Source organism: Mercenaria mercenaria, chromosome 2 (genome assembly GCF_021730395.1).
Source record: "Mercenaria mercenaria strain notata chromosome 2, MADL_Memer_1, whole genome shotgun sequence".
NCBI lineage: Eukaryota > Metazoa > Mollusca > Bivalvia > Venerida > Veneridae > Mercenaria > Mercenaria mercenaria.
In genome coordinates, this window is record NC_069362.1 from 24,497,504 (window position 1) to 24,511,249 (window position 13,746).

At 34.7% G+C, this 13,746-nt stretch overlaps 1 protein-coding gene across 1 annotated transcript; it reads left to right on the top strand.

Moving 5' to 3' along the window:
- The first annotated feature begins 3,312 nt into the window (after nucleotides 1-3,312).
- LOC128548988 (toll-like receptor 4) lies at nucleotides 3,313-5,565 on the top strand. Its single transcript, XM_053524863.1, has one exon. It carries the CDS (start codon nucleotides 3,313-3,315, stop codon nucleotides 5,563-5,565), a length of 2,253 nt encoding a protein of 750 aa, XP_053380838.1.
- The last annotated feature ends 8,181 nt before the right edge of the window (nucleotides 5,566-13,746 follow it).

The window sequence follows — 13,746 nt, forward strand, 5'->3', positions numbered from 1 at the left end:
TTTAATCACTTCTGTATTCCATACTCCCTGGATCTTCTCGAGTAACTAAATTGGACCCATAGTACAAATTAGACAAATATATTACCCAAACCATGGGAATCATTTTCCGACATTTCCAATAAGTTCCATGAGTTTTCTTCATAATGAGTAACTGGGGAGAACTCGTGGTTTAAAGTGGTTAAGGATATTACCCATATCCATATCACCATGACTACACAAGAAGAAGACCCATATCAAAGGGCTCACTTATAATCACTTCCGGGGTATTTCATTGGATTTCTTCTGTGAACAAATTCACATGGTTCAAACTGGATAGGCGTACGCATGCGATAAGGGTCATTTCCCACCACTTCCATGGGATTTCATCTGGATCATGACGAGTGTTGTCGAAAGAAGTCCAAGGCAAATAGATTCTAGTTTTCTATTGAGTTAGATAAGTCGTACGTATGAGATATTAAGTTATTCGTACGAAGTTAATAATTATAATAATAAGTCGTACGTATGAAATACTAAGTCGTATGTTTGAGTTACTAAGTCATACGTATGGGATACTAAGTCATGCGAATGAGACAGTAAGTGGTACGTATGAGTTAGTAAGTCGTATATATAAAATCTCTCTGGTGGCACCAAGACGCTTCCATATCTGATGGCATATTGCTGAGATTTGGAATTTTAGTAAGATTTTTAGCTGAAATTCCGAAATTTTAACAAAAATCTGACAATGCCATCATATGATTTTATTCATTCTTTACTTCACGCCATTTTTCAAATCCGTAATAGACATAAAGTTACCAACGAGACAGAAAAAAAAATGACGTCATCGTCATATCATAACTATAATGAAATTTCATTTGGAATCTGCACACAGTTTTGTTAATGGTTTGTATTTTTTGTGACTATCTGAAAATGGAATATTCGCGATTACGTTTTGCTAAATAGATAAATTCAAGAGTTATTAGCAAAATATTTTAAGTTTTCATTTTGAAAATATGTTATCTTTTTTCATAAAATGTTTTCCTGAAGCTTTGTATACAACTTCTGTTTTCTAAAGTCAGCTTGAGCCTGCCAAAAGTGAATTCCAAGAACTTGAAGTTTGTCGCTTTTTCATGCTGTAACCGCACAAACTATCAGAATCCATATAGTAAGCATAAAACATAATTGCAATATTTTCTTAAAGCAGTCCTTTCTTAAATTAAGGACCAAACGTATACTATTTACCAAAATTCAATTACGTTGACACTTTTCAGCACGATGTTTGTTTGTTTGCAATCTAATTAAACTAAAATTTGATAAAAGGTGCAAAAATCTGTTTGGTTTATCTGACAATTTAAAATCACAAATTATTTTAACAGAATAACGGTAAACAGATGTGAATAATGTTTTGTTATAAGTTCGCGTGTACCCCATACTCAGTCGATTATTCCATCTTTACACGTTCCTTCACACTGGCACCAGAACAAAATTAAAATGCCTCTGTACATGTTATACCTTACTCCTAGGTATTCTTTAAGAACCATGGTCATGAAGGGGAAAGTTTACTAACCCGTTTCAATCGCGCATTTCATACTTAAAACACGCAGTTCGGCAAATGCGTACTATGGATATCAAACAAGTTGTAATTATCTTCCATTGTGTACCGGTCACAATTCTTCAATACATCTTATTTTAGAAAAACAACGCGTAGTTTATAGTTATTTCAACGTTACACAAAAACGTGCTTGACCTTCCCTGGTGAAGTTCCGTTCTAGATTACAAAACCATTCTGATTGGCTGTTGTGAAAATGTACGTCAATCGTCATTTTACTACACGTGTTCGCTAAAGAAACTTGCGACTCTGTTATAGTAAAGGACTCCATGATCCCAAAAGCCTCAGTTCGTGGAAATACTTTTATAATATGGTTTAAGTTCAAGCAATAATAACGTATGATAATATAAATTGTGCACAGTAGAAAATTCGCGTATATTACTGCTAGTAATACATGCCTTTATAACCATCATAAAAACATAATATTTTCTCCTACAATGGCAAGTATCTATGGCTCAATATCTATTGAATAAAATGCATTCAATTCTTCCGGTTAAATAACTACACTTAACGCCATTAAAGTGGTTCATTTTCCTACATGCTATTCACTCGGACGTATGAAATTAATCAAACAGTCCTTTGTCATGGAATAAAATCATTTTAGAGTTCAGATGCGAAGAAATTATATCATGAGGGCACAACCCCGCATCTGAACGACGAACAATGAATTTATTCATGAGGAAATCGACAACGACAAATCACTGGATGAGATATATTACTTCTTAAATAACAAAATTGTCGTCTTCTTTGTTTAATATAAAATTCTAACACGGTCCGATTTATTTCCCTATTTATCAAAGAAGACTGAAACTGTTTGTTATTCTGCAACACACACAGGTTGCATGTCACAACGGCGCGCTGAAAAAGAAACCGCACAAAACATGCAAATATTTGGTGGATATCTTTTCAAAGATATAGATAATTATCCTTCATAAAGTGTTAGAATCGAAATTAGTGATTCGCTCTTGAATAAAACCATTGTTTTGTCGTTCATATGCGTATTATTATAACACTCGGCCTGGGTCGATCCTCGTGATATAATTCCTTCGCATCTGAACTCCAAATAATAATTTTAATCAACGACAGATCCTTAAATGACATGAATTATTTCTTAAATAAATCGAGTGGTGTTAGAAGACGTCGTAATCGAGGAAAACGTTCCTAAGATATGTATTGTCACGATTGTTCTATCTGGTAAATTGAATGCTCGATGTTAAATACAACAAGACATGCGCAATTTATAAGAAATACCTTGTTAACAAATGGAAAGGAAGTGTAACACAAATATAAGAAATGAATATTTTAGGGTACTTCATACCAGTGAACAACAAAATATGATCAGCAAATTAAGCGTGAATGCATGGATTTGCCGATCATATTCTAACGTTCATTTCGCATGAATTCCGAAAAAAATCATTTCTTGAACAGTGTCAGTGACAATACACAATGGTATACACGCCGTATTTTCGTAAGACATACGACCTATAAATTACTAACATTTACGGAAAAAATAGAATTGACAGTTAGTCTGAAATTGTTCTTTCTTATCACTAATTTAACATTCATGTTGTTGCGTTTTGAATGGCGCTAAATATACAAAATTACTGTTTGTTGCACATGATATCATGTTCTGCTCCGTTGAAAATATTCCCCTTGTACATCAATTTTCTATATTTATAATCCAAATGATTACATAATGTAAACTTAAGGTTAGGGATTTAACCAAAATGGATATTAAACCAAATGTTTTCATTTCGGCAGTTTTCTTCAGTGGATTTTTCATTACAATAATCAGTGCGTCTTTTTGTGCGGACTATGAAAAGTACAGTGCAAACAATAATTGTACATGTGATGTTTACGGCTTTAAATGTTACAGTAACACGCTGAAATTGGTTGATGGAGGCCTGTGTTTCCTCAAACATTTGTACGGAGATCATGGTAAAATAGAGAATTTAGAAACATCAGGGAATGGAGACGCGTTCACGATATCTTCAAGTTTTTTCTTACCATTTATTAATCTGAAGACGTTAAGAATTCACAACTGTAATATAGTTGACATTGAACCCGGAGCTTTCCGCAGTTTACACAGACTAGAGGTTCTAGAAATATCCGGTAATTCCAATCTCACATTTGATTCCATATCAAAGGGCCTTGATTTGCTGAATTCTCCAAACTTACAAGTGTTTAATATTAGTGGTAACCATAACGCCGAAAACCTTCCTGGGGCGTCTATTAGAAAACCGATGTTTGAGCTTCTTTCAAACACTTCCTTGAAACTTTTAGACATCAGTTGGACCAGACTGACACAGTTGTTGGCACCATTCGATTTATTACCTCGCTTGAAAACACTTAATGTATCAGGAACTCTGTTGCTAGGTTCACCAAGTTGTGTTTCTACTATCACGTCAATAAGCAGCATCACTTATATTGCCATTGACCACTGGCCATATTTCCCAAGAGGATATAACAGTATTCGACGGATTGCAGAGCCGCGTGGCTTGTTCAAAAGAACCACTAAAGACACATGTACATACAAGAAATATTTATCAGAGAAAGGGTGTATAATAACAGGGACAAGTCTTCGTACTATACAAACAAGATTCATTGATCTCGACAGTTTTTTCTTAGATTTAAGTAACGATATATGCATTGAAAATAATAACATTTTAAATCATATTGCATCCAATAGTAAAATTTCAAAGCAGCTTGGACTTATATCAGGATATGATAAACTGAAGTTATTTGACATGTCAAATCCGGAAGTCTTATTTAGGGGTCCATTGATTAAGCCAAATATGTTTTATGCAATGCCTTCATTGCAAGTATTACGATTAGCTGGATTTCACCTTAACAGGTTGAGTAATGAACACATAGGCAAGCTTGTTTCTCGGAATTACAATCTGACAGAACTGGATATTTCACACAATGAACTAACAACTTTGCCAAAGAAAATGTTCATCGAAAATATATTCCTAGAATATTTGAATATATCATGGAATAAATTAACTGTGTTTGAAACGGATCTTTCATCGTGTGAACATCTTTTGTCTGTAGATCTTCAACAGAATCTCGTTATTGTGATAGATGTAATTGTAATTCAGCATTTTACATTCTTAGGAAGAAATATTGAAATTAACCTGAACGGCAATGAGTTAGAATGTAACTGCAACTTGTTAACTCTTACTAAAGATGTAAATGTAACAATAACACCTTTTAGATGTACATATAAAGGTGAAAGTAAACTTATTACTAAAGATGTTTCTGAAACATTCTTACAAAATGTTTGTGATGCACAGGAGCAAAATGATAGTATGATAATTTTGTTAGTTGCTACATTGGGAGTCTTGGGGACAGCTTTAATAATTATCGCTGCTGTAATTATTTACAGAAAAAGAAAAAGGTCTATCCTCAGAAAAAGTGTTCATGGAAATATGCCCGTCGTAATTAAGTTGACAGACTGTAACCGTTTGGAAGAGAGTCCTTCCAGAAACCCGAAATTTGTTGTGTTCCTTGCATACTGTTCCAGAGACTCCGAATTCGTCTTGAAGAAAATCTACGAAAAATTAAACTTGAAATTGTTACAGCTGTTGAAAGACACTGACTATGTAAAAGACCCAGATCATTTAATCATCATATATGATAAACATTTCTTAGCAGGTATAGATATTGATGAAATCTGTCGTGTAGCAATTACAGAAAGTCATGTGACTGTAGCTGTGGTAACAGAAAACTTTTTAGAAAGTTCATGGTGTAATCTGGAAGTTAAAATGGCGATTTCGTCGAAAATACCGTTATTGCCTTTGTTTATCAAGAAATGTGACCCAAAAAAGTTGACAGGGTTTCTGAGAGTCATGTATGAAGAAAAAGTTAGACTTCTTTGGCCGGATACATCTCTGTTGGATGAAGCTCTAGCAGAAGCGGAAGAAAACAAACTCTTGGATACACTGTGTACTCACATTATCACGTACGTCAATACATGAAGATATGGGTTGAAAAATGTAAAAAAAAAATCGAAATTAACAATTGTATGAATTAAGAAGAAAATTCAAAAATAAATATTTATGGTGTCATATTTCTGTATACGATATTCATAACATTTTCATCTATGAACTTTCGAGAAAAAACAATACTTTTCGCGAAAAATTGAATAAACTTTTTTTGAATTTAGGAGAACGTTTTCGTGAAAATGTTATCTGGTTATCGAAACTATATGTCAAAACAGTGCCCAGTACCATGAGTACTGCATAAAGATAACTATATAAAGACAACTTCTGTTTTCATGAAAAAAAAGAAAGTTTCAACGTTTTGTTGTCATATACATTTTTGTATCTGCATACGAATTTTTCGCGATATGTTTTTTTTTCTTGAAAGTTTATAAGATTTTCATGAATATTTTCAAAATTATCGTATGCAGAAAAAGACATTTTTTTCAAGATAACTAATTTTTCACGAAAACAGGCATGGTTTCGCAAAAAATATCTTAATCATTTATTTATTACCGCATGCAGTAGTTGGCACAATCGTGAATTTTTTTCACTTAGAACAAAAGTTTCTTTTCATAATAGGGTTTTATTAAATTTTCTCGAAAACTATACGAATTTTCGCGAAAACTATCTGCTGCAACTGCAGCTTTAAAATGTGGCTTGATAATGTTTGTCAGAAGACGATTGTGACCTTCAGCATGAAAATTATTTGGATTAAAATCTCAACTATTTCCCTTGGTACGGTCTAAAATAATAGACTAAACATTATATAATAGCTAATAAAGTTCTTAATCAGTTTAACTCACAGTCACTTGTAATTTTCTAACTTTTAGCTCGTCTTCCATATAACTTAGGCGTATGAGATAAGAACTGTATCTTAACTTCCGTAAAATTTGCTATATCATTTCAATTTATTCGAGATCGTGAACAATAATTTAGTGACATGCTGAACGCGGATTTATTTGAAATGTTGAGTTATGCATAATTTTGCGGTTTCAATTTAAAGTCACTTTTAAACATTTACATTTACTTTATCACGCCATGTACCCGGATAATCCGAACTCTGTTCAGCGACCCTAACTCAGTGCCAACATAGCTGACAGAAAGACGATGTATGTAGTTAATTTCCTTGTCTTTTTTCGTGTTTTTATGTGAGCATGCAATGTTAGCGTAAAACTTTTGATAGTCATAATATCCTGTATTGATAACATGTTTTGTGTACTAAATATTCCAATCGAAATATCACATTATGTGGCTGGATATCATTAAAATGTACTCAAAAAAGTCTTCAAAATGAACATGTTTTATGTTTCTAACTGTTTTAAAGTACCAGAAATTGCAGTAAGACCTTACTTATTAAATGTATTAATTCCATAAATATCTCTTTGACAATGCTTAACAGTATCAAAGTTTGAAATCGATTTTTATAGCTTAAAAATTGTATTGATTATGAGGTGGGTTTAAATTTGCGGATAATTCCTAACTGGTATAGGAAACAGTGCTAGATAAATACGAACTTAGAATGGATAAACACCTAACCAAACGAAAACTGCTGTTCGTCTGTGGTTTTTTATGGACTGCTGATGCTCGAAGTTCTTTGATCTACCCACCCCTGCAGGGATGTGGGATTCCTATGTCCAACTTATCCGACTCGTGATTTTTTGCCGGCGGACAAGTGCATTTTTCATTCTGTGTGTCCGCGGACAAGCATACGTTTTCAGGTATAAAATGAGAAAACATAAAATATCAGATAATGGGTTCTTTGACTAGGTCTCGCGCACACTGTAACTCGGTGACTATGATAAAATATCAGAGAAGATTTAGATACAAGAAGATTTATTTAACGTCGGAAAAGTATAAACATATAATACTAGCTTAAAGCTATTTTCCGACAAACACATGTAAATAAGCTCAACATAAGTAAAACAGCTGTAATAAAATGCAAATATGTTAAAGCACATTAAAGCAAATAAAGCATCTGGCTCTAAGTAGATAAGAAACAAATCACAAATTATCACATACATGTTACAACGCATATTTAAAGCAACATAAAAAAAATAGCTGACTCAACACAAAAATAAGAAGAGTCACATTTTACAACATGCATTTAAAAAAAAAAAACATAAAAAAAAGAAACCATATACATGCTAAAGGGAACATAAGAACTACTTAAAGTAGCTGAAGAAAAATATTTGCATCATCAGCATATAGAATTCTGTAACTAAAACTAAAAAAAGGAAAACAAGGGTTACACACAGAGAACTAAAAGGACATTTAAAGACATCAAAAACGTAAACAACTTAAAAAAAGTATTATGACAAGTTTGTAAGTAGAATTCCAACTGCTGAGACAATAAGTCACTGTCAAAGGAAATATTTGACCCAGTAGTCAGCCAAATTAAAATCAAAAGCACACAGAGATAGCAAGTATGACTAACAAGTCGGAACGTTTTAAGAGTCTTTCTCTGAATTCATCTGGCTTTGCACCATTGCGTGGGCAGTGTTTCGGGCATGACCTCAAAAGACCCCGAACACTGCTTACGCGATTTCAGACTTTTATAAACGTTAAAAGGCAAATATTTCAACAGCTTATATTTTACCACAGTTACTGTGATATGCTTTTCTTTTCATTGTCCTAAATAAACTACTCGATCTCCAGTCTATTTGCGCTTTCATGAAGGTTTAATATTACAAATCAGAGCAAGTGAAATTTGACTATGGACAAGTGGATTTTAAGTGTCCGTGGACAAGTAAAACTTTGTAAGGATACCCACACCCCTGTCCCGTCAGTCCATGCATCACTCCCCCACCACACAACACCGCACACACACACACTTTTCTTCCCTATTTACCGTCTGAAAAATATCATATTTAATAATTAATCATAAATCTAATCCCATTTAAACAATATCAAAAACATTCCATTAGCACCTCTATAAAAATCTCTTACACTATACGATATACAAGATTTGAAACCGTCTGAAACACAATTCTTCTGAAACAGTGTGTGTGGGGGTGCGTGTGTGTGTGTGTGTGTGTGTGTGTGTGTGTGTGAGGGTTGGGGACTACAGAACTTCGAACATCTGTGGTATTAAATAATTTCTTATGTAAATATAATAATTTTGACTTTTATACTGAGTTATTTTTTAGGGTTTATCCAGATTTTTCCAAACATTGCTATCTGCATAATATTGAAATTATGAAAAAAATATTTGACTGTAGTGGGCATACATATTAATTTAATTAATGACAAAGTTTGAAGACAATACCGCTTATAAAGTAATGTTTACAATAATCAGACCATGTACATGTCAACTCATTCATTTCTATAGAATACTAGTCAGTTAGGTGTTTATCCGTCACACAATTTCGTGTAAGTTAGGTTTTTATCCATTCCTCATGTAAACTGAGTTCGGTTTTTATCAAATCAAAGTTAGGTTTTTATCCCTTTTCTCGCTGTCAGTACATTTGAACATGTATTGTGTCAACATGTAGTGGGTAAACAACATAGTGTAAAGGGGCCTATAAAGCAGTATATCTTTGCTTTCAAACAACAACATAGTCGAGGCATCAAAAGCATATAAGTATTTTTAAAGATTTTTTGTAAAAGTTTTCATTGAAAAAGTTGCCTTGTTCGTCGTTTTTCCACCTGAATACACAAAGGTTGATATATTTAACATGATACATTTTGAAATAAATATACACTTGATCAATGGAGATAGATATAACAACAGAAACATTCCTTTATACATCGTAATTACACAGAAAACAAAGTTGTATCGGCTTTACATCCGCCATGTTGGCACTGAGTTAGGGTCGCTGAACAGAGTTAAGATTATCCGGGTACATGGCGTGTTTATGTCTTGAATAGAATTATCCAGATGTGTGTCCATAGGACACTGGTGCCCCTACTTCCTGCCACTGTACATGGATTAATAATACTACTACATGGATTAATGACTATAGGTGAATATACGTATCAAGAAAAAATCTCTCTGGTCTGGTCACGAAATTGCAAACAGAAAACTACATCACAACTTCACATAATCTGAAACAATCCTTTAATATTTTATGACTCGAGGTCATCAAGATATATGGGAAACAGGCTTTTATGCCATTTATGCATATTTCTACTAAGTCAAGGGTAATTACTCTGGTCTTGCAGAGTGAAATCCAAAATAAATTTCAGGTGCACAAATTCACATGCTGAATAATACTGGTTTCATGATGACAAATCAAATATGTTTAAGACACGTGCAAACCAAACTTTTAAACACTTTATGTGTATTCTACATAGTGTCAAGGACCATAACTCTGGTCTGCCTGAGTGAAATCCCAAACAAAACATCAGTTGTACAACTTTACTTGCTATATAACAGTCGTGTAATGTTTTATGATTCTAAACACTTTTTGAGAAACGTGCTATAAAAACGTGTATGCCCTTAATGCATTTTTTAAATCAAGGGCCATAACTTTGGTTTGACCGACAGAAATCTCAAATACCTAGGTGAACAACTTCACATGCTGAATAATATTCCTATTCTATTTCATGACTGGAGTGGAGTCAATAGGTTGTAGAGCCATACACTAAGGTCCATAGCCAGACCTTTAACAAGAGCTGTCTGTTGACAGCGTCCTCGACTAATCGAAGACTTGACGTAAGTACGAGGTCAAAATATTACCAGAGATTATCAGATAAAAGTACAACATTATTTGTTACAATGGTATTGTACAAAAACTGTTTTTTCCTTATACAAAAGCTAAATATTTTGTGTTGGATGTACTTTCACGAAGACCTCCGTTTCTTTTTACATTCATAGTTCCACATCCTTATCCACAAGAACTGAACATTACAGGTGCCCATGAGTATTATATCAATTTAGGAATATGTTTTTTTATCTTCCCACCATCAATTTCTTAAAAGTCCACCCCTTCCTCATTTCTGCATGAAGTAAGAATGTAGCAATATGCGTTCCCATAAGGTAGAGCCAATTTTGACCAAAGGTATTTGAATAGTACTAAGCAGAGGACCACCATGCAACCCTATACACAAAATATGTAAGCTCTGGATTCCATCAAGTCTCCAGTTTTATAATGAATTCAACAAGGTTTTACTTTAATTTGACCAAGTGCAAGACCAATAAACAGCCTTAACTTGACCCAGATTTCAGACAGTCTGACCAAGGCTCATTTAGACAAGGTAGAAATGTTAAGCAATGTCTTTCTACCATTTCATTTAGAAACAACTGGAAAAGAACTTCTGACATTCTGCTGTAGATTTATGATAAAGCAGAAAATGTGACCTCCGAGTGTTAAGGTTTTTCTTTAATCTGACCAAATTAAAAGTTTAAGATTTGATTTTTACCTAGATTTCATTCAAATATTCTGATAAAATTCTGTAAGGTATAAATGCGACGTCTAGGTATTACCAGGTTTTTTTTCTGATTAGACTTAACTACCTAGTACCTAGTTTTTCACCCTAGATAACTCAGTTTTGCACTCGTCCAAGAATTCAACAACGGTAACATTCCGAAGTGGGCCAATATTGTGACACAGTGGAACTGTCAACTATGGACACCAGGCAATCAGAATAGTTCACCTGTATCTTTTTGAGCTGGCGAGCAAACCAACCCCCACCACCCAAAAAAACCAAGAGGGTCATGATAACCCTATATCGCTCACCTGTTAAATTGGCCTTGGAATCATCAAGATATACAAGTTTCATGAAGATATGGACATAAATGTGGCTTCTAGTGTTGACAAACTTTTCCTTTGAGTGGTGACCTAGTTTTCGAATCCAGATGTCCCAGTTTCAAACTTGGCCTAGGAATCAAGCAAAACATAGTTTCATGAAGATAGGGTCATAAATATGGCATCTAGTGTTAGCTTTCCCTTTGGTTTGAGCGGATGACCCGGTTTCGAACTTGGCCTAGGAATCACCAAACAAGAGGGTCATAATGACCCTATATCGCTCACCTGTTTAATTTGGCCTTGGAATCATCTAGAGAAAACATTCTGACCAAGCTTCATCAAGACAGGGTAATAAATGTGGCCTCTAGTGTTAAAACAGCTTTTCCTTCGATTCGAGTGGTGACCTAGATTTTGACCCAACACGACAAGTTTTGAACTTTGCATAGGAATCATGATAAACATTCTTACAAAGTTTCATGAAGATAGGGTCATAAATGTGGCCTCTTAGTATCAACAAGTTTTTTCCTTTGATTTGAGCGGGTGACCTAGTTTTTGACCCCACATGACCCAGTTTCGAACTTGGACGAGAAATCATCAAGATACACATTCTGACAAAGTTTCATGAAGATAGGGTCATAAATGTGCCCTCTAGTGTTAACACGATTTTCCTTTAATTTGACCTGGTGACCACGACTCAGTTTTGAACTTGACCTAGAGATCATCAAGATAAACATTCTGTGCAAGTTTGTATCAAATCAAGTCATAAATGAAACCTCTCGATGGCTGAAAGGGCCAAAATAGAAAATTTTGCCCCTTTCTGGGACAGTAACTCTATAACCCATGAGGAAATCTAACCATTTTTTGAAAGAAACCGAGATCCTATTGTGACAAGTTGTGGTTAAACTCAAATGTAAAATTCACTTCTATGGTGTTCACAAGGTAAAAATTTACAAATTTTGGCTCTTTCAGGGGTCAATCAGGGACCGTAACTCCAAAACCTATGATTTGATCTGACAGATTCATCATGGAATCCAAGATCTATTGTCTGCAAGTTTGTATCAAAACAAACCATAAATGAAGTCTCTATATGGCTGCAAAAGCCAAAATAGCAAATTTTGGCCCTTCAACTCTGAAACCAATGATGGGATCTGGCCAGTTTTGCAAAAGGAACCAAGATATTATGCCAGTGCAAATTTAAAATCAACTGCAAAATGTGGTCACTATCATGTTCACAAGAAATTGTGAACAGATGGACTATCGCAAAAGCTCCCCTCGTCACTATGCGACAGGCGAGCTTAAAACATTGACAAGTTTCATGAAGATAGGATCATAAATGTGGCCTCAAGCCTTAACAAGCTTTTCCTTGGATTTGACTGGGTGACCTAGTTTCTGCCTGCGCCTAGAACTCACCTAGATAAACGTTCTGTGAAAATTTGTATCAAATCCAAAACATAAATGAAACCTCTATATGGCTGATAGGGCCAAAATAGAAAATTTTGCCCCTTTAAGGGGCAGTAACTCTAGAACCTATTAAGGAATCTTGCCGGTTTTCGAAAGGAACCTAGATCTTATTGTGACTCAAGTTGTGTGCAAGTGTGGTTAAAATCAAATGTAAAATGTGACTTCTATTGTGAATTAAATGTTTGGCTCTTTCAGGGGCTGTAACATCAGGACGTACGAGGAATCCATCATATCCAACATCAAGTTACAACCCCTGAAAGAGCCCAGATTTGTTAATTTTGACTTGTGAACACGATAGAAGTGACATTTTTCATTCGATTTTATAACAAAAGATGTATTCAGTCCAACGAGTTTCCAATTGGTCAGACGAATTATCCTGGGTTGTCTGACCGAATGTCATGCAAGTCTTGAAACTCTTTCCCCAAGATCAACATTGACTAAGTTTCAGGAAGATTGGGTCTTAAATGTGGCGTCTAGGGTGTTAAACTTTTCCTTTGATTTGACCTGGTGACCCTAGATTTAGACCCCACAGAACTCTACAACCCATGATGGAATCTAGCCCGTTTTCAAAAGGAGCAAAGATCTTATTGTAACTTAGATTGCAAGTATTGTTTAAATCGAATGTAGTGTCACTTCTATCGTGTTCACAAGGTAAAAATTAACAAATTTTAGCTGTTTCAGGGGTCAGTCAGAAGCCATAACTCTGGAACGCACGACTGGATCTGAAGAATTTATCATGGAATTTAAGATCTATTTTTAAAGATATTATGCAAGCTTGATCAAATCAAACCATAAACTAGATGCTTTTGTAAAAAAGCGCACGTCTTCCCCAATGCATGGTCGTATATGCAAGAAGTCAATAGGGGATATGGGCGAAAGTCAGAGACACTGATGGTTGGCTGCAATAGGGATCACCTACTTGGCATGTCCAGTCATCTAAGTTCCAACATTCTAGGCTCTGTTGTAACCTTGACCTTTAATAGACTGACCTCAAAATCAATACAGGTCATCTACTATGCATGTCCAA

Excerpts from the sequence above, each read along its gene's own strand:
- LOC128548988 (XM_053524863.1), top strand. The coding sequence starts at position 3,313 with ATGGATATTAAACCAAATGTTTTCATTTCGGCAGTTTTCTTCAGTGGA.